General features: G+C 45.2%; 1 protein-coding gene across 1 annotated transcript in view; it reads right to left on the reverse strand.

The window, feature by feature from the left end:
• LOC129820880 (partitioning defective 3 homolog B-like) overlaps positions 1–23386 on the reverse strand; it is a 543694-nt gene that overhangs the window by 38761 nt on the left and 481547 nt on the right. The window contains exon 20 of the mRNA XM_055877951.1: positions 21471–21591. Coding sequence (XP_055733926.1) covers positions 21471–21591 — 121 coding nt within the window. The remainder of the gene's footprint in view (positions 1–21470; positions 21592–23386) is intronic.

Genomic DNA, 23386 nt, shown 5'->3' on the forward strand with positions numbered 1-23386 from the left:
AGCAGACGCTCTTATCCAGAGCGACTTACAGTAGAGTGCATACATTTTATTACATTTTTACATTTTACATTACATTTTTTACATACTGAGACAAGGATATCCCTACCGGCCAAACCCTCCCTAACCCGGACGACGCTATGCCAATTGTGCGTCGCCCCCCCTCTCCATCCCTCCCATCTCTCATCCCTATACCTAACATGGTCTGACTGACTGTCAGGACACCGACAGCGGGTCAGGGAAAGTTCACCTCTGGACCGTTCTGTCCTGCCCTTGCTCTGTTCAGAAAGTAAATGACCCATGATACCTAGCGGGCCATTTGGGACACAGACCATGTATAGTTCATTAGCAGTGATTCCAGAGAGAGTCTGTACTTCATTTCCCCCTCAGGTCTCCTCTACTGGACCATAGTACCACCATGAATATTCTGTTTCTGAGCTAACAGAACTCTGGGGACTTTCTGGAATAGTTTCCATTCTATGGAACCTCAGAACGGAAACTTCCATCCCACCACAGAACTCAATCTCTTCAGTCAAATCGGGGCAGAACAAACACACTGAGAGACTAGATCAACACTAGACACGTGTGTCCTGAGAGGTATCCTACGAAGCAGGTTTGAGGAGTTAGCCAAGTAACTTTGGTCAACTCTGAGTTCAACTCGGGGATAACCAGTCATATACGAAAGTGGCTGGTAGCCAGGTATATTTCTATGGCAATTTTTTTTATTTTGTTCTGTCCTTGAGCTGTTGTTGTCTATTAATATTCTGTATTATGTTTCATGTTCTGTGTGGAACCCCAGGAAGAGTAGCTGCTACTTTAACAACAACTAATGATGATCCTAATAAAAATAAAATGAAAAATACAACAACAACAAAAAATGCCCATGCAGACATCAGCTAATGGGGTTCAAAGACGAAGACGAAATAATAGGAGAGAGATGTTTAAGAATCAGCAGGTGTGTTGTCCTGCACTGAGGCCGGGCCAGGACCAACACGGCTTGTTTCAACACGAGTATCTCATCTCTTCTAAGGTCGTTGGTATTACAACAACATCATACTGTATTATTGTTAAATACCAGATGAGAGTCCACGGCTCAATCTCAAATGGCACCCTATTCCCTACATAGCCCATAGGGCTCTGGTTAAAAGTAGTGCACTACATGGGGAATAGGGTGCCATTGGGCTCTGGTTAAAAGTAGTGCACTACATAGGGAATAGGGTGCCATATGGCTCTGGTTAAAAGTAGTGCACTACATAGGGAATAGGGTGCCATAGGGCTCTGGTTAAAAGTAGTGCACTACATGGGGAATAGGGTGCCATAGGGCTCTGGTTAAAAGTAGTGCACTACATGGGGAATAGGGTGCCATAGGGCTCTGGTTAAAAGTAGTGCACTACATGGGGAATAGGGTGCCATAAGGCTCTGGTTAAAAGTAGTGCACATTATAGGGAATAGGGTGCCATTTGGGACTCAGCCAGCCCATGTAGCTGTATCTATATTAATAGCAGGTTGTCTATGGACTGTTCTGAGGCAAAACCAAACGGAGGATATAGGACTTGGCTCACTGATCTGCTCTGTAGTTACTTTCAGATAAAACAGACCAGCAGCTGGGAAAGACTAGCTTGTGGATTTTACATTCCACATGAAGACTCCACAGAATCAGACACAAGTACAGCACCCTACATCCAGTCCAACATCACTCTCTACCTCGTCAACTTGGTCCTAACCCTCCGGTGTTTGCAGATAGGAACGGGGATATATCTACAGCAGTGAAGTGGTTGAGTTTCCGCCATAGTTCTGCCCTCTTACGGATATGCAAACGTCGAAGGGATAGGGCCCGGGGTGGGGGGGGAGCAGGTTGGGAATGAACCATATTCTGTCTAGCTAGGAGACGCCCTGTCAGAGAAAGATACATGTAGAGAAGGATACATGTAGAGAAGGATACATGTAGAGAAGGATACATGTAGAGAAGGATACATGTAGAGAAGGATACATGTAGAGAAGGATACATGTAGAGAAGGATACATGTAGAGAAGGATACATGTAGAGAAGGATACATGTTACAACTCCCATAGAGATACATACTGAAACTCCCATAGCTATCCATACTGAAACTCCCATAGCTATATATACTGAAACTCCCATAGCTATATATACTGAAACTCCCATAGCTATCCATACTGAAACTCCCATAGCTATATATACTGAAACTCCCATAGCTATATATACTGAAACTCCCATAGCTATCCATACTGAAACTCCCATAGCTATACATACTGAAACTCCCATAGCTATATATACGGAAACTCCCATAGCTATATATACTGAAACTCCCATAGCTATCCATACTGAAACTCCCATAGCTATACATAGTGAAACTCCCATAGCTATATATACTGAAACTCCCATAGCTATATATACTGAAACTCCCATAGCTATCCATACTGAAACTCCCATAGCTATATATACTGAAACTCCCATAGCTATATATACTGAAACTCCCATAGCTATCCATACTGAAACTCCCATAGCTATCCATACTGAAACTCCCATAGTTATATATACTGAAACTCCCATAGCTATCCATACTGAAACTCCCATAGCTATACATACTGAAACTCCCATAGCTATCCAAACTGAAACTCCCATAGCTATCCATACTGAAACTCCCATAGCTATCCATACTGAAACTCCCATATCTATATATACTGAAACTCCCATAGCTATACATACTGAAACTCCCATAGAGATACATACTGAAACTCCCATAGAGATACATACTGAAACTCCCATAGAGATACATACTGGAACTCCCATAGAGATACATAATGAAACTCCCATAGAGATGCATACTGAAACTCCCATTGCTATATATACTGAAACTCCCATAGCTATATATACTGAAACCCCCATTGAGATACATACTGAAACTCCCATAGAGATACATAATGAAACTCCCATAGAGATACATACGGAGACTCCCATAGAAATACATACTGAAACTCCCATAGAGATACATACTGAAACTCCCATAGAGATACATACTGAAACTCCCATAGAGATACATAATGAAACTCCCATAGAGATACACATTGAAACTCCCATAGAGATACATACTGAAACTCCCATAGAGATACACATTGAAACTCCCATAGTTATATATACTGAAACTCCCATAGCATTCCATACTGAAACTCCCATAGCTATATATACTGAAACTCCCATTGAGATACATACTGGAACTCCCATAGAGATGCATACTGAAACTCCCATAGCATTCCATACTGAAATTCCCATTGAGATACACATTGAAACTCCCATAGAGATACATACTGAAACTCCCATAGAGATACATAATGACACTCCCATAGAGATACATACGGAAACTCCCATAGAGATACATACTGAAACTCCCATAGAGATACATACTGAAACTCCCATAGAGATACATAATGACACTCCCATAGAGATACATACGGAAACTCCCATAGAGATACATATTGAAACTCCCACAGAGATACATACTGAAACTCCCATTGAGATACATGCTGAAACTCCCATAGCATTCCATACTGAAACTCCCATAGAGATACATACGGAAACTCCCATAGAGATACATACTGAAACTCCCATAGAGATACATACTGAAACTCCCATAGCATTCCATACTGAAACTCCCATAGAGATACATACGGAAACTCCCATAGAGATACATACTGAAACTCCCATAGAGATACATACTGAAACTCCCATAGAGATACATACGGAAACTCCCATAGAGATACATACTGAAACTCCCATAGAGATACATACTGAAACTCCCATAGAGATGCATACTGAAACTCCCATAGAGATACATACGGAAACTCCCATAGAGATACATACTGAAACTCCCATAGAGATACATACTGAAACTCCCATAGAGATACATACTGAAACTCCCATAGAGATACATACGGAAACTCCCATAGAGATACATACTGAAACTCCCATAGAGATACATACGGAAACTCCCATAGAGATACATACTGAAACTCCCATAGAGATACATACGGAAACTCCCATAGAGATACACACTGAAACTCCCATAGAGATACATACTGAAACTCCCATAGCTATATATACGGAAACTCCCATAGAGATACATACTGAAACTCCCATAGCTATACATACGGAAACTCCCATAGAGATACATACTGAAACTCCCATAGCTATATATACGGAAACTCCCATAGAGATACATACTGAAACTCCCATAGCTATACATACGGAAACTCCCATAGAGATACATACTGAAACTCCCATAGCTATACATACGGAAACTCCCATAGAGATGCATACAGAAACTCCCATAGAGATACATACTGAAACTCCCATAGAGATACATACTGAAACTCCCATAGAGATACATACGGAAACTCCCATAGAGATACATACTGAAACTCCCATAGAGATACATACTGAAACTCCCATAGAGATACATACGGAAACTCCCATAGAGATACACACTGAAACTCCCATAGAGATACATACTGAAACTCCCATAGAGATACATACGGAAACTCCCATAGAGATACACACTGAAACTCCCATAGAGATACATACTGAAACTCCCATAGAGATACATACTGAAACTCCCATAGAGATACATACGGAAACTCCCATAGAGATGCATACAGAAACTCCCATAGAGATACATACTGAAACTCCCATAGAGATACATACTGAAACTCCCATAGAGATACATACGGAAACTCCCATAGAGATACATACTGAAACTCCCATAGAGATACATACTGAAACTCCCATAGAGATACATACGGAAACTCCCATAGAGATACACACTGAAACTCCCATAGCTATATATACTGAAACTCCCATAGCTATATATACTGAAACTCCCATAGCTATATATACTGAAACTCCCATAGCTATACATACTGAAACTCCCATAGCTATATATACTGAAACTCCCATAGCTATATATACTGAAACTCCCATAGCTATATATACTGAAACTCCCATAGCTATATATACTGAAACTCCCAAAGCTATATATACTGAAACTCCCATAGCTATACATACTGAAACTCCCATAGCTATATATACTGAAACTCCCATAGCTATATATACTGAAACTCCCATAGCTATATATACTGAAACTCCCATAGCTATATATACTGAAACTCCCATAGCTATACATACTGAAACTCCCATAGCTATATATACTGAAACTCCCATAGCTATATATACTGAAACTCCCATAGCTATATATACTGAAACTCCCATAGCTATATATACTGAAACTCCCATAGCTATATATACTGAAACTCCCATAACTATCCATACTGAAACTCCCATAGCTATACATACTGAAACTCCCATAGCTATCCATACTGAAACTCCCATAGCTATATATACTGAGAATCCCATAGCTATATATACTGAAACTCCCATAGCTATATATACTGAAACTCCCATAACTATCCATACTGAAACTCCCATAGCTATACATACTGAAACTCCCATAGCTATCCATACTGAAACTCCCATAGAGATACATACTGAAACTCCCATAGAGATACATACATACAGCCAGCAGCATACCACCCTGCATACCACTACTGGCTTGCTTCTGAAGCTAAGCAGGGTTGGTCCTGGTCAGTCCCTGGATGGGAGACCAGATGCTGCTGGAAGTGGTGTTGGAGGGCCAGTAGGAGGCACTCTTTCCTCTGGTCTAAAAAATATCCCAATGCCTCAGGGCAGTGATTGGGGACACTGCCCTGTGTAGGGTGCCGTCTTTCGGATGGGACGTTAAACGGGTGTCCTGACTCTCTGAGGTCATTAAAGATCCCATGGCACTTATCGTAAGAGTAGGGGTGTTAACCCCGGTGTCCTGGCTAAATTCCCAATCTGGCAATCAAACCATCATGGTCATATAATAATCCCCAGTTTACAATTGGCTCATTCATCCCCCTCCTCTCCCCTGTAACTATTCCCCAGGTCGTTGCTGCAAATGAGAAAGTGTTCTCAGTCAACTTACCTGGTAAAATAACGGTAAAATAAAAAATAAAATAAAATAAAATAAATACTGAAACTCCCATAGAGATACATACTGACACTCCCATAGCTATCCATACTGAAACTCCCATAGCTATATATACTGAAACTCCCATAGCTATCCATACTGAAACTCCCATAGCTATCCATACTGAAACTCCCATAGCTATCCATACTGAAACTCCCATAGCTATATATACTGAAACTCCCATAGCTATCCATACTGAAACTCCCATAGCTATCCATACTGAAACTCCCATAGTTATATATACTGAAACTCCCATAGCTATCCATACTGAAACTCCCATAGCTATACATACTGAAACTCCCATAGCTATATATACTGAAACTCCCATAGCTATCCATACTGAAACTCCCATATCTATATATACTGAAACTCCCATAGCTATACATACTGAAACTCCCATAGAGATACATACTGAAACTCTCATAGAGATACATACTGAAACTCCCATAGAGATACATACTGAAACTCCCATAGCTATATATACTGAAACTCCCATAGCTATATATACTGAAACTCCCATAGAGATACATACTGAAACTCCCATAGAGATACACATTGAAACTCCCATAGAGATACATACTGAAACTTCCATAGAGACACATACTGAAACTCCCATAGAGATACATACTGAAACTCCCATAGAGATACATGCTGAAACTCCCATAGAGATACATACTGAAACTCCCATAGAGATACATAATGAAACTCCCATATAGATGCATACTGAAACTCCCATTGCTATATATACTGAAACTCCCATAGCTATATATACTGAAACCCCCATTGAGATACATACTGAAACTCCCATAGAGATACATAATGAAACTCCCATAGAGATACATACGGAAACTCCCATAGAGATACATACTGAAACTCCCATAGAGATACATAATGAAACTCCCATATAGATGCATACTGAAACTCCCATTGCTATATATACTGAAACTCCCATAGCTATATATACTGAAACCCCCATTGAGATACATACTGAAACTCCCATAGAGATACATAATGAAACTCCCATAGAGATACATACGGAAACTCCCATAGAGATACATACTGAAACTCCCATAGAGATACATACTGAAACTCCCATAGAGATACATACTGAAACTCCCATAGAGATACATACTGAAACTCCCATAGAGATACATACTGAAACTCCCATAGAGATACACATTGAAACTCCCATAGAGATACATACTGAAACTCCCATAGAGATACACACTGAAACTCCCATAGCTATACATACTGAAACTCCCATAGAGATACATACTGAAACTCCCATAGAGATACATACTGAAACTCCCATAGAGATACATACTGAAACTCCCATAGAGATACATAATGAAACTCCCATAGCTATACATACTGAAACTCCCATAGAGATACATACTGAAACTCCCATAGCTATACATACTGAAACTCCCATAGAGATACATACTGAAACTCCCATAGCTATACATACTGAAACTCCCATAGAGATACATACTGAAACTCCCATAGAGATACACACTGAAACTCCCATAGCTATATATACTGAAACTCCCATAGAGATACATACTGAAACTCCCATAGCTATACATACTGAAACTCCCATAGAGATACATACTGAAACTCCCATAGAGATACATACTGAAACTCCCATAGAGATACATACTGAAACTCCCATAGAGATACACACTGAAACTCCCATAGCTATACATACTGAAACTCCCATAGAGATACATACTGAAACTCCCATAGAGATACATACATACAGCCAGCAGCATACCACCCTGCATACCACTACTGGCTTGCTTCTGAAGCTAAGCAGGGTTGGTCCTGGTCAGTCCCTGGATGGGAGACCAGATGCTGCTGGAAGTGGTGTTGGAGGGCCAGTAGGAGGCACTCTTTCCTCTGGTCTAAAAAATATCCCAATGCCCCAGGGCAGTGATTGGGGACACTGCCCTGTGTAGGGTGCCGTCTTTCGGATGGGACGTTAAACGGGTGTCCTGACTCTCTGAGGTCATTAAAGATCCCATGGCACTTATCGTAAGAGTACGGGTGTTAACCCCGGTGTCCTGGCTAAATTCCCAATCTGGCAATCAAACCATCATGGTCACCTAATAATCCCCAGTTTACAATTGGCTCATTCATCCCCCTCCTCTCCCCTGTAACTATTCCCCAGGTCGTTGCTGCAAATGAGAAAGTGTTCTCAGTCAACTTACCTGGTAAAATAAAAAATAAAATAAAATAAAATAAATACTGAAACTCCCATAGAGATACATACTGACACTCCCATAGAGATACATACTGAAACTCCCATAGCTATATATACTGAAACTCCCATAGAGATACATACTGAAACTCCCATAGAGATATATACTGAAACTCCCATAGAGATACATACTGAAACTCCCATAGAGATACATACTGAAACTCCCATAGAGATATATACTGAAACTCCCATAGAGATACATACTGAAACTCCCATAGAGATACATACTGAAACTCCCATAGAGATATATACTGAAACTCCCATAGAGATACATACTGAAACTCCCATAGAGATACATACTGAAACTCCCATAGCTATATATACTGAAACTCCCATAGAGATACATACTGAAACTCCCATAGAGATATATACTGAAACTCCCATAGAGATACATACTGAAACTCCCATAGAGATACATACTGAAACTCCCATAGAGATACATACTGAAACTCCCATAGAGATATATACTGAAACTCCCATAGAGATACATACTGAAACTCCCATAGAGATACATACTGAAACTCCCATAGAGATATATACTGAAACTCCCATAGAGATACATACTGAAACTCCCATAGAGATACATACTGAAACAATGTTAAGTCTGAGAGATATGAAAGGGACAATGACGGTTGAGGTTTGAATTTCAGTGATACAAACACCAGTCCCAGTCTACACACCTTCTAGGGGTTAAGCAATGACCTCTAAGGTTCATAAATATCCCCTAGATACTGTCCCAAGGACAAGGTGACCTGTGTCGAACGACACTCAGTATCCTATCATCACACATCGATACCAATGGAGTTTCAAAGTCACTAACTAAATCAGTAACATGCTAACCATGTTTCAGCAGGAAGGAGGTGATGAGGGGGTAGTGTTTGACAACAACCTCTGTGTGAAGTGGGTCGAGCAGACAGCCATATTGAGCTCACAGTAGGTAATTGTGTCATTCCACCATAAGCACAGAGACAGAGGGAGAGAGGGAGAGAGACGGGCCAAGGCAAGAGCAGTCAGAGAGAATCAGACAGGACCAGCCAACCAGTCAGAATCAGACAGGGCCAGACCAGCTAGACAGTCAGAATCAGACAGGGCCAGACCAGCCAGACAGTCAGAATCAGACAGGGCCAGACCAGCCAGCCAGTCAGAATCAGACAGCGCCAGACCAGCTAGCCAGTCAGAATCAGACAGGGCCAGACCAGCCAGCCAGTCAGAATCAGACAGGGCCAGACCAGGCAGCCAGTCAGAATCAGACAGGGCCAGACCAGCTAGACAGTCAGAATCAGACAGGGCCAGACCAGCTAGACAGTCAGAATCAGACAGGGCCAGACCAGCCAGCCAGTCAGAATCAGACAGGGCCAGACCAGGCAGCCAGTCAGAATCAGACAGGGCCAGACCAGCTAGACAGTCAGAATCAGACAGGGCCAGACCAGGCAGCCAGTCAGAATCAGACAGGGCCAGACCAGCCAGACAGTCAGAATCAGACAGGGCCAGACCAGCTAGCCAGTCAGAATCAGACAGGGCCAGACCAGCCAGCCAGTCAGAATCAGACAGCGCCAGACCAGCTAGCCAGTCAGAATCAGACAGGGCCAGACCAGCCAGCCAGTCAGAATCAGACAGGGCCAGACCAGCTAGACAGTCAGAATCAGACAGGGCCAGACCAGCTAGACAGTCCGAATCAGACAGGACCAGCCAACCAGTCAGAATCAGACAGGACCAGACCAGCCAGACAGTCAGAATCAGACAGGGCCAGACCAGCCAGACAGTCAGAATCAGACAGGGCCAGACCAGCCAGACAGTCAGAATCAGACAGGGGCCAGACCAGCTAGACAGTCAGACAGCCATCCCAGTGTCCCGGTACATTCCAGGCCTCTGTGGCGCAGTAACCCCCCCCCCCCCCCCCCCCCCCCCCCCCCATTAGGATCCACAGTGAGGTAGGAGGGAACCATCACAGGGGTTACGACCTCTCTCTCTCTCCCTCCACAGTTACACCACAGTGGGGGCTGGTTGAGATGTGATCACTGTTCAGGGGACAGGCTGGGGTCACTATATAGGGAATAGGGGACAGGCTGTGGTCACTATATAGGGAATAGGGGACAGGCTGTGGTCACTATATAGGGAATAGGGAGCATGCTGTGGTCACGATATAGGGAATAGGGGACAGGCTGTGGTCACTATATAGGGAATAGGGGGCAGGCTGGGGTCACTATATAGGGAATAGGGGACAGGCTGGGGTCACTATATAGGGAATAGGGGGCAGGCTGGGGTCACTATATAGGGAATAGGGGACAGGCTGAGGTCACTATATAGGGAATAGGGGACAGGCTGAGGTCACTATATAGGGAATAGGGGACAGGCTGTGGTGAGTTTGTTTATGTTTTAAACAGCCCCTCCCTGTGGGGCGGAGAATAAACAGCCCCTCCCTGTTGTGCGGAGATTAAACAGCCCCTCCCTGTGGGGCGGAGATTAAACAGCCCCTCCCTGTGGGGCGGAGATTAAACAGCCCCTCCCTGTGGGGCGGAGATTAAACAGCCCATCCCTGTGGGGCGGAGATTAAACAGCCCATCCCTGTGGGGCGGAGATTAAACAGCCCCTCCCTGTTGGGCGGAGATTAAACAGCCCCTCCCTGTTGGGCGGATATTAAACAGCCCCTCCCTGTTGGGCGGATATTAAACAGCCCCTCCCTGTTGGGCGGAGATTAAACAGCCCCTCCCTGTTGGGCGGAGATTAAACAGCCCCTCCCTGTGGGGCGAAGATTAAACAGCCCCTCCCTGTTGGGCGGAGATTAAACAGCCCCTCCCTGTGGGGCGGAGATTAAACAGCCCCTCCCTGTGGAGCGGAGATTAAACAGCCCCTCCCTGTGGGGCGGAGATTAAACAGCCCCTCCCTGTGGGGCGGAGATTAAACAGCCCATCCCTGTGGGGCGGAGATTAAACAGCCCCTCCCTGTGGGGCGGAGATTAAACAGCCCCTCCCTGTGGGGCGGAGATTAAACAGCCCCTCCCTGTGGGGCGGAGATTAAACAGCCCCTCCCTGTGGGGCGGAGATTAAACAGCCCCTCCCTGTGGGGCGGAGATTAAACAGCCCCTCCCTGTGGGGCGGAGATTAAACAGCCCCTCCTCATATGTCTTCACAGGGGAGAGAGAGGAAGAGGGAGTAAACCTCATTGTCCAGGGCCTCTAATGACCAGCTAGCTAGCTGGTTTTTAAAATGACCTCTACCCATACTCTCAAAAACCCCTTTGCTATGATCTAAGAGGCAGTTTGCAGCTAACCACAGTATTGACTGGTAATTTCCTGGTTGGGAAGTTTTAGCACTTGGCCAACTACACAGGCACTAGCCACCCTATGGCTTTCTGTGTCCTAACAACACCTTATACATTTATTATCATCTAGAGTTGGCATGTAGGAGCTGGTTGGCATCCTGATGGATAAACCATTAGTATTACATGTTGAAGTGAAGGACAAAGAGCCATAGAGGGAGGGATGGAGGGATGGAGACAGGGAGGGAGGTATGGCGGGAGGCAGGGAGGGAGGCAGGGAGGGATGCCTCACGCTCTCCATCCATCCATCCCTCCCTCCCTCCCTCCCTCCCTCCCTCCCTCCCTCCCTCCCTGTCTCCATCCCTCCCTCCCTCCCTCCATCCCTCCCTCCCTCCCTGTCTCCATCCCTCCCTGTCTCATCCCTCCCTCCCTGTCTCCATCCCTCCCTCCCTCCCGCCCTGCCTGTCTCCATCCCTCCCTCCCTCCCTCTCTCCCTGTCTCCATCCCTCCCTCCCTCCCTCTCTCCCTGTCTCCATCCCTCCCTCCCTCCCTGTCTCCATCCATCCCTCTCTCCCTCCCTCCCTCCTTTCTCAGAAAAGGCTATTTAAGTCAATTAAGCAGAAAATCAGTCAAAAAATGAATTATCCAGCCTTCTAATCTCATCAGGACCGCATGCTGATCAAGAGGGCAGATTATCACACTAAAATTAGTTTAAAAACAATCCCCCTCCAACCATGGTCACCCTACCTACCCTCTCTGTCTGCTTCCCAAATGGAACCCTATTCCCTATGTAGTGCACTAATTTAGACAAGAGCCCTATGGCACCCTAATCCCTATATAGTGCACTACTTTAGACAAGAGCCTATATAGGGCAGTAGACTGGCACATGAAGCAAGTCAAAATTAGTGCATTGTATAGGGGGTAGGGAGCCATTTGAGACACACCCTCCACTTGACCCTTTCTGTTAGGCCAAGGTGAACCGAGGAGAAGGCCGTTCCTCGCAAATCAATATAGATACACGAGTAGCCTTCAATTATATCTCAAGTATTTTTATGTACCAATCAAAGTAATAATGCCTGTCCTCCAAAACCCCTGTCTCAAATCGCACCCTAATTCCTATTATAGGCCATATGGACCCTGGTCAAAAGTAGTGCACCATGTAGGGAATAGGGTGCCACAGTTGGAAGTGAACTCTCTCTCAAAGTGCCACAGTACATCTCTGCAGCTTGAAAAACTCCCCGTGGAAACAAAATCACCATTCAGCGTCTCCTAGCAACAAAGGAAGCCATTCACACAGCCACTCACAACACAGCTGCTGCTCTTTTCAGAATTACACTTCAAGTCTACTGTTCAGAGTGAATGAATCAGCTCCAAGGTATTGGTCCGTTTCTACTGTTCAGAGTGAATGAATCAGCTCCAAGTGAATCAGCTCCAAGTGAATCAGCTCCAAGTGAATCAGCTCCAAGTGAATCAGCTCCAATGTATTGGTCCGTTTCTACTGTTCAGAGTGAGTGAATCAGCTCCAAGTGAATCAGCTCCAAGTGAATCAGCTCCAAGTGAATCAGCTCCAAGGTATTGGTCTGTTTCTACTGTTCAGAGTGAATGAATCAGCTCCAAGTGAATCAGCTCCAAGGTATTGGTCCGTTTCTACTGTTCAGAGTGAATGAATCAGCTCCAAGGGAATCAGCTCCAAGGTATTGATCCGTTTCTACTGTTCAGAGTGAATGAATCAGCTCCAAGGTATTGGTCCGTTACTACTGTTCAGAGTGAATGAATCAGCTCCAAGTGAATCAGCTCCAAGTGAATCAGCTCCAAGTGAATCAGCTCCAAGGTATTGGTCCGTTTCTACTGTTCAGAGTGAATGAATCAGCTCCAAGGTATTGGTCCGTTTCTACTGTTCAGAGTGAATGAATCAGCTCCAAGTGAATCAGCTCCAAGTGAATCAGCTCCAAGGTATTGGTCCGTTTCTACTGTTCAGAGTGAATGAATCAGCTCCAAGTGAATCAGCTCCAAGGAATTGATCCGTTTCTACTGTTCAGAGTGAATGAATCAGCTCCAAGGTATTGATCCGTTTCTACTGTTCAGAGTGAATGAATCAGCTCCAAGTGAATCAGCTCCAAGGTATTGATCCGTTTCTACTGTTCAGAGTGAATGAATCAGCTCCAAGTGAATCAGCTCCGAGGTATTGCTCCTTTTCTACTGTTCAGAGTGAATTAATCATCTCCAAGTGAATCAGCTCCAAGGTATTGATCCGTGTCTACTGTTCAGAGTGAATGAATCAGCTCCAAGTGAATCAGCTCCAAGGAATTGATCCGATTCTACTGTTCAGAGTGAATGAATCAGCTCCAAGTGAATCAGCTCCAAGGTATTGATCCGTTTCTACTGTTCAGAGTGAATGAATCAGCTCCAAGTGAATCAACTCCAAGTGAATCAGCTCCAAGGTATTGATCCGTTTCTACTGTTCAGAGTGAATGAATCAGCTCCAAGTGAATCAGCTCCAAGTGCATCAGCTCCAAGGTATTGGTCCGTTTCTACTGTTCAGAGTGAATGAATCAGCTCCAAGGTATTGATCCGTTTCTACTGTTCAGAGTGAATGAATCAGCTCCAAGGTATTGATCCGTTTCTACTGTTCAGAGTGAATGAATCAGCTCCAAGTGAATCAGCTCCAAGGAATTGCTCACTTTTCCTTTTTTTTTTCTTCCAGAAACGTATTGTATCTGTCCTCAGAGCATGTGCAGACCAGCTGGCTGAAGTGTTTACGGAAATATTCGATCTCTCCCTGTCCCAGTCTGTTGTCCCCACCTGCTTCAAGATGTCCACCATTAGTGATAATGGCGCCAGAGGGGATGGCTGACGTTTTGCGGGCTCCTAACCAACTGCGTTATTTTGTTTGTAACTTACTTTGTACATGATGTTGCTGCAACCTGTCTCTTATGACCGGAAAGGAGATTCTGGACGTCAGAACAGCGATGACTCACCTCGAACTGGACAAAGATTTTTTTCTTTAAATGAGTCTGACGAAAAATATATACTACTTCTCCGAGAAGTAGGCCCGAGATGGAAACACAGGAGGTCGGGGGACCTTGTGAGAATTCATCTGCGAGTGGGTAACTCGCCTCTACCATTCGTTCTATTGGTCAACGTGCAATCACTGGAGAATAAACTGGATGATCTACGATTGAAACTATCCTACCAACAGGACATTAAAAACTGTAATATCTTCTGTTTCACAGTGGACTATTCTTAATACACAAGGGAAACTGTTGAGCGTGAAAAACCCAGAAGCGTTACAGTTCCTGACACAAACCGGTGAGCCTGTCACCTACTGCCATACCCTGTTCAAAGGCACTTGAATCTTTTGTCTTGCCCGTTCACCATCTAAATCGTACCCATTCAGAATCCATGTCTCAATTGTCTCAAGGCTTCAACGTCCTTAATGAACCTGTCTCCTCCCCTTTTATCTACACTGATTAAAGTGGATTTAACAAGTGACATCAATAAGGGATCGTAACTTTCACCTGGATTCACCTGGTCAGTCTTTGTATTAATTAGGGACCCCCATTAGCTATATTCGGCCTTGTCTCAGGATGGTAAGTTGGTGGTTGAAGTTATCCCTCTAGTGGTGTGGGGGCTGTGCTTTGGCAAAGTGGGTGGGGTTATATCCTGCCTGTTTGGCCCTGTCCAGGTGAATCGTCGGACGGGGCCACCGTGTCTCCTGACCCCTCCTGTCTCAGCCTCCAGTATTTATGCTGCAGTAGTTTATGTGTCGGGGGGCTAGGGTCAGTCTGTTATATCTGGAGTATTTCTCCTGTCTTATCCGGTGTCCTGTGTGAATTTAAGTAAAATGTTCTCTCTTTTTCTCTCTTTCTTTCTCTCTTTCTCTTTCTTTCTCTCTCTCGGAGGACCTAAGCCCTAGGACCATGCCTCAGGACTACCTGGCATGATGACTCCTTGCTGTCCCCAGTCCACCTGGTCGTGCTGCTGCTCCAGTTTCAACTGTTCTGCCTGCGGCTATGTAAACCTGACCTGTTCACCGGACGTGCTACCTGTCCCAGACCTGCTGTTTTCAACTCTCTAGAGACAGCAGGAGCGGTAGAGATACTCTTAATGATCGGCTATGAAAAGCCACCTGACATTTACTCCTGAGGTGCTGACTTGCTGCACCCTCGACAACTACTGTGATTATTATTATTTGACCATGCTGGTCATCTATGAACATTTGAACATCTTGGCCATGTTCTGTTATAATCTCCACCCGGCACAGCCAGAAGAGGACTGGCCACCCCTCATAGCCTGGTTCCTCTCTAGGTTTCTTCTTAGGTTTTGGCCTTTCTAGGGAGTTTTTCCTAGCCACCGTGCTTCTACACCTGCATTGCTTGCTGTTTGGGGTTTTAGGCTGGGTTTCTGTACAGCACTTTGTGACATCAGCTGATGTAAGAAGGGCTTTATAAATACATTTGATTTGATTTGATTTAGGCTGGGTTTCTGTACAGCACTTTGTGACATCAGCTGATGTAAGAAGGGCTTTATAAATATATTTGATTTGATTTAGGCTGGGTTTCTGTACAGCACTTTGTGACATCAGCTGATGTAAGAAGGGCTTTATCAATACAGTTGATTGATTGATTGATTGATTGATGTCATGGAAAGAGCAGGTGATCCTAATGTTTAATATACATATTGTATTCTAGTCAAGGCTCATCCTATATACAGTCAAAAGTTTGGACACATAATAGTGAAGACATAAAAAATGATGAAATAACACATATGGAATCATGTAGCAACCAAAAAAGTGTTAAACAAATCAAAATATATTTTTTTATTTGAGATTCTTCAAAGTAGCCACCCTTGATGACAGCTTTGCACACTCTTGGCAATCTCTCAAACAGCTTCATGAGGTAGTTTGGTGTGCCTTGTTAAACGTTAATTTGTCAAATTTCTTTACTTATTAATGTGTTTGAGCCAATCAGTTGTGTTTTGACAAGGTAGGGGTGGTATACAGGAGATAGCCCTATTTGGTAAAATACCAAGTCCATATTATGGCAAGAACAGCTCAAACAAGCAAAGAGAAACGACAGTCCATCATTACTTTAAGACATGAAGGTCAGTCAATACGGAACATTTCAAGAACTTTTAACGTTTCTTTAAGTGCAGTCGCAAAAACCATCAAGCGTTAGGATGAAACTGGCTCTCATGAGGACCGCCACAGGAAAGGAAGAGCCAGAGTTAAGTTCATTAGAGTTAACTGCACCTCAGATTACAGCCCAAATAAATGCTTCACAGAGTTCAAGTAACAGACACATCTCAACATCAACAGTTCAGAGGAATCAATGGTCAAATTGCTATTAAGAAACCACTACTAAAGGACACCAAAAGGAAGAAGAGACTTGCTCGGGCCAAGAAACACGAGCAATGGACATTAGACCGGAAATCTATCCTTTGGTCTGATGAGTCCAAATGTGACATTTTTGGTCTTTGTGAGACGCAGAGTAGGTGAACGGATGATCTCTGCATGTGTGGTACCACTGTGAAGCATGGAGGAGGAGGTGTGATGGTGTGGGGGTGCTTTGCTGGTGACACAGTCTGTGATTTATTTCGAATTCAAGGCACACTTAACCAGCATGGCAACCACAGCATTCTGCAGTGACACGCCATCCCACCTGGTTTGCGCTTAGTGGGACTATCATTAGTTTTTCAACAGGACAATGACCCAAAACACACCTCCAGGCTGTGTAAGGGCTATTTGACCAAAGAGAGTGATGGAGTGCTGCATCAGATGACCTGGCCTCCACAATCACCCGACCTCAACCCAATTGAGATGGTTTGGGATGAGTTGGATCACAGAATGAAGAAAAAGCAGCCAACAAGTGCTCAGAATATGTGAGAACCCCCTCAAGACTGTTGGAAAAGCATTCCAGGTGAAGCTGGTTGAGAGAACACCAAGTGTGTGTAAAGCTGGCATCAATGTGGCAGGTAGCCTAGTGGTTAGAGCGTTGAACTAGTAACCGAAAGGTTGCAAGATCGAATCCCCTTGCTGACAAGGTAAAAATCTGTCATTCTGCCCCTGAACAAGGCAGTTAACCCACTGTTCCTAGGCTGTCAATGAAAATAAGAATTTGTTCTTAACTGATTTGCCTGGTTAAATAAAGGTTAAATGTAAAAAAAAGCAAAGGGTGGCTACTTTGAAGAATCTCAAATATAAAATATATTGAGATTTGTTTAACACTTTTTAGGTCACTACATGATCCTCGTAAAACTGACCATCCTACCGATCCTTGACTTCTGCGATGTCATTTACAAAATAGCCTCCAACACTCTACTCAGCAAACTGGATGCAGTCTATCACAGTGCCATCCGTTTTGTCACCAAAGCCCCTTATACCACCCACCACTGCGACCTGTATGCTCTCGTTGGCTGGCCCTCGCTACACATTCGTCGCCAAACCAACTGGCCCCAGGTCATCTATAAGTCTTTGCTAAGAAAAGCTCCGCCTTATCTCAGCTCACTGGTCACCATAACAACACCCACCCGTAGCACGCGCTCCAGCAGGTATATCTCACTGGCCACCCCCAAAGCCAACACCTCCTTTGGCCGCCTTTCCTTCCAGTTCTCTGCTGCCAGTGACTGGAACGAATTGCAAAAATCACTGAAGCTGGAGACTTATATTTCCCTCACTAACTTTAAACATCAGCTATCTGAGCAGCTAACCGATCGCTGCAGCTGTACACAGTCCATCTGTAAATAGCCCACCCAATCTACCTACCTCATCCCCATATTGTTTTTAATTACTTTGCTGCTCTTTTGCACACCAGTATCACTACTTACACACCATCATCTGCTCATCATCATCTGCTCATCTATCACTCCAGTGTTAATTTTCTAATTTGTAATTACTTCGCTACTATGGCCTATTTATTGCCTTACCTCCTCACGCCATTTGCAAAGACTGTATATAGACTTTTTCTATTGTGTTATTGACTGTACGTTTGTTTATTCCATGTGTAACTCTGTGTTGTTGTTTGTGTCAAACTGCTTTGCTTTATCTTGGCCAGGTTGCAGTTATAAATGAGAACTTGTTCTCAACTAGCCTACCTAGTTAAATAAAGGTGAAATAAAAAAATTCCATACAATGTATAAGATAGTAAAAATAAAGAAAAACCCTTGAATGAGTAGGTGTGTCCAAACCTTTGACAGGCACTGTATAGACTGCCTTTTCTATTCAAATACTGTCCATAATGTCTATACACACCATCATATTCATATACAGTGGGGAGAACAAGTATTTGATACACTGCCAATTTTGCCGGTTTTCCTACTTACAAAGCATGTAGAGGTCTGTAATTTTTTATCATAGGTACACTTCAACTGTGAGAGACGGAATCTAAAAATCAGAAAATCACATTGTAAGATTTTTAAGTAATTAATTAGCATATTATTGCATCATCATATCAAACACTGTATATTTATATTCCAGAATCGGCTCTTTCTAATATTGCTTAATTCCTTTCATCTATTGTAAGATATTACTGCACCGTTGGAGCTAGGAACACAAGCATTTAGCTACACCCGCGATAACATCAGCTAAATATGACTATTCGACCAATACATTTTGATTTGAGCAGCAGTAGTAGTAGGCTAGACTCAGTGGCTCTATCCCAAATTATACCCTACGCCCTACCTATACCAGGCCTGCTCCAAACTGGCCCTGGAGGGCTGAAACACTAATGGCTTCTGTTTATAGTGTGCTGTCTGTTGTCTGCCTGTTCCTCCAGTGTGCTGCCTGTTGTCTGCCTGTTCCTCCAGTGTGCTGCCTGTTGTCTGCCTGTTCCTCCAGTGTGATGCCTGTTGTCTGCCTGTTCCTTCAGTGTGCTGCCTGTTGTCTGCCTGTTCCTCCAGTGTGCTGCCTGTTGTCTGCCTGTTCCTCCAGTGTGCTGCCTGTTGTCTGCATGTTCCTTCAGTGTGCTGCCTGTTCCTTCAGTGTGCTGCCTGTTGTCTGCCTGTTCCTCCAGTGTGCTGCCTGTTCCTTCAGTGTGCTGCCTGTTGTCTGCCTGTTCCTCCAGTGTGCTGCCTGTTGTCTGCATGTTCCTTCAGTGTGCTGCCTGTTCCTTCAGTGTGCTGCCTGTTGTCTGCCTGTTCCTCCAGTGTGCTGCCTGTTCCTTCAGTGTGCTGCCTGTTGTCTGCCTGTTCCTCCAGTGTGCTGCCTGTTGTCTGCCTGTTCCTTCAGTGTGCTGCCTGTTCCTTCAGTGTGATGCCTGTTGTCTGCCTGTTCCTCCAGTGTGCTGCCTGTTCCTTCAGTGTGCTGCCTGTTGTCTGCCTGTTCCTCCAGTGTGCTGCCTGTTGTCTGCCTGTTCCTCCAGTGTGCTGCCTGTTCCTTCAGTGTGCTGCCTGTTGTCTGCCTGTTCCTCCAGTGTGCTGCCTGTTGTCTGCCTGTTCCTCCAGTGTGCTGCCTGTTGTCTGCCTGTTCCTCCAGTGTGCTGCCTGTTGTCTGCCTGTTCCTTCAGTGTGCTGCCTGTTGTCTGCCTGTTCCTCCAGTGTGCTGCCTGTTGTCTGCCTGTTCCTCCAGTGTGCTGCCTGTTGTCTGCCTGTTCCTCCAGTGTGCTGCCTGTTGTCTGCCTGTTCCTCCAGTGTGCTGCCTGTTGTCTGCCTGTTCCTTCAGTGTGCTGCCTGTTGTCTGCCTGTTCCTCCAGTGTGATGCCTGTTGTCTGCCTGTTCCTCCAGTGTGATGCCTGTTGTCTGCCTGTTCCTCCAGTATGCTGCCTGTTGTCTGCCTGTTACTCCATTGCGCTGCCTGTTGTCTGCCTGTTCCTCCAGTGTGCTGCCTGTTGTCTGCCTGTTCCTTCAGTGTGCTGCCTGTTGTCTGCCTGTTCCTTCAGTGTATTGCCTGTTGTCTGCCTGTTCCTTCAGTGTATTGCCTGTTGTCTGCCTGTTCCTTCAGTGTATTGCCTGTTGTCTGCCTGTTCCTTCAGTGTATTGCCTGTTGTCTGCCTGTTCCTTCAGTGTATTGCCTGTTGTCTGCCTGTTCCTCCAGTGTATTGCCTGTTGTCTGCCTGTTCCTTCAGTGTGCTGCCTGTTGTCTGCCTGTTCCTTCAGTGTGCTGCCTGTTGTCTGCCTGTTCCTTCAGTGTGCTGCCTGGTGTCTGCCTGTTCCTTCAGTGTATTGCCTGTTGTCTGCCTGTTCCTTCAGTGTATTGCCTACTGCCTGTTGTGTGGTCCTTCAGTAACCAGGCCCAGATGTGTTGGTAGGCAGTGGGCTTGGCCCCCCGACTCCCCTCACAGTTTGATACTGGTTCCGTAGCGCTACACTAGGTGTTAGCGGTGTGTGTGTGTGTGTGGTAGCCATGTGGAGTGTGTTGGCAGTCAAAGTGGGCACGTTCCACTAGCATAGGGACGCTAACTCTCATTAGCACCGTGAACGGTACAGGCCACAGTACACTGCCACCACGGGAGGTTGGTGGCACCCTAATTGGGGAGGACACGCTCGTGGTAATGGCTGGAAGGTAATAAGTGGAACGGTATCAAATACATGGAACACCCAGCCCTCCTACCTCCCCGGACAGCCTTCACCCACCCCTGTATGTGTCCCAGGGTTGGGTGGGTCAGAGGAAGCCGTCTGAGAGGAGACAGTTGTGAGGAGAGGGTTGTGACAGGGCTGGGGTAGGGTTGTGACAGGGCTGGGTAAGGTAGGGCTGGGGTAGGGTTAGGGGGTTGTGACAGGGTTAGGTAAGGTAGGGCTGGGGTAGGGTTAGGGGGTTGTGACAGGGTGTTCTTATAGGCTGACCAGTGGACTTTGGACATTGGTTATGAGTCACAATGCCACTCACCTTGTGTTAGTTATGAGTCACTCACCTTGTGTTAGTTATGAGTCACTCACCTTATGTTGGTTGTACTCAGGTCCTCTTTGTCTGGTCTCTATCTCTTCATAGACTGGTGCTGCTCCCTCTCTGCAGACCTGCTGGTACTCTCTCCTCAGCTGCTGGATACGGTCCACACTACTGTAGCAGACAGAGAGCAGGGTTAAGGGTTAGAGTTGGACCTGTCGGGGCGGTATGCAAACTGAAGTGGGTCTAGGGTGGCCGGTAAGGTGGAGGTGATACGGTCCACACTACTGTAGCAGACAGAGAGCAGGGTTAAGGGTTAGAGTTGGACCTGTCGGGGCGGTATGCAAACTGAAGTAGGTCTAGGGTGGCCGGTAAGGTGGAGGTGATACGGTCCACACTACTGTAGCAGACAGAGAGCAGGGTTAAGGGTTAGAGTTGGACCTGTCGGGGCGGTATGCAAACTGAAGTAGATCTAGGGTGGCCGGTAAGGTGGAGGTGATATGATCCTTGACTAGTCTCTCAAAACACTTCATGATGACAGAAGTGAGTGTGACGGGGCGATAGTAATTTAGTTCAGTTATCTTTGCCTTCCTGGGTACAGGACCAACGGTGGCCATCTTCAAGCATGTGGGGACAACAAACGGGGATAGGGAGCGATAGAATATGTCCGTAAAACACATATTTTTTTTGTAGTCTGTGATTTCCCGTAGACCCTGCCACATACGTCTCGTGTCTGAGCCGTTGACTCCACTTTGTTCCTGTACCGGCGTTTCGCTTGTTTGATTGCCTTGCGGAGGGAATAACTACACAGTTTACATTCTGCCATCTTGCCACGGTTTAATGCGGGGGTTCGCGGCTTTCAGTTTTGCGTGAATGCTTCCATCTGTCCGCGGTTTCAGGTTAGGGTTTTAATAGTCACAGTGGGTACAACATCACCTATACACTTCCTGATAAACTCACTCACCGAGTCAGCGTATACGTCGATGTTATTCTCCGATTGGTCAGACCGGAACATATCCCAGTACGTGTGATCAAAACAGTCTTGATGCGTTGATTCCGATTGGTCAGACCAGCGTTGAATAGTTCTAGTCACTGGTACATCATGTTTGAGTTTCTGCCAATAAGACGGTAGGAGCTTGATGGTGTCGTGGTCGGATTTGCCGAAGGGAGGGCGGGGGAGGGCTTTGTATGTATCGTGGAAGTTAGAGTAGCAGTGGTTGAGTGTATTAACCCCGCGAGTACTACAATAAATATACTGATAGAATTTAGGTTGCCTTGATCTCAAATTTGCTTTGTTAACATCCCCAGCTACAATAAATGCAGCCTCCAAATGTATGTTTTCCAGTTTACATAGAGTTCAGTGAAGTTCCTTGAGGGCCGTCTTGGTGTCTGCTTGAGGGGGAACGTACACAGCTGTGATTATAACTGACGAGAATTCTCTTGGGAGGTAAAATGGCCGGCATTTGATTGTAAGCAATTCTAGGTCGGGTGAGCAGAAGGACTTGAGTCTCTGTATGTTGTTATGATTACACCATGAGTCGTTAATCATGAAGCATACACCCCCCCCCCCCCCCCGTCCTTCGGGAAAGTCGTATTCCTGGTCGTAATGTTGGTAAGTTGACGTCGCTCTTATATCCAATAGTTCTTCCCGGCTGTATGTCATAAGACTTCATATTTCCTGGGGTAACAACGTAAGAAATAATACATACAAAAAAATACTGCATAGTTTCCTCAGGACTCGAAGCGAGGCGACCATCTCTGTCGGCGCCATCTTGTGTTAAGTGTTGCAGTCATTTCAGTCGCTGTAGTAGCTGACGTGTATAGTGTTGAGTCATCCACATACATAGACACTCTGGCTTTACTCAAAGCTAGTGGCATGTCGTTAGTAAAGATTGAAAAAAGCCATGGGCCTAGACAGCTACCCTGGGGAATTCCTGATTCTACCTGGATTATGTTGGAGAGGCTTCCA

This window comes from Salvelinus fontinalis, chromosome 23, assembly GCF_029448725.1.
Source record: "Salvelinus fontinalis isolate EN_2023a chromosome 23, ASM2944872v1, whole genome shotgun sequence".
In the NCBI taxonomy this organism is placed as follows: Eukaryota; Metazoa; Chordata; class Actinopteri; order Salmoniformes; family Salmonidae; genus Salvelinus; species Salvelinus fontinalis.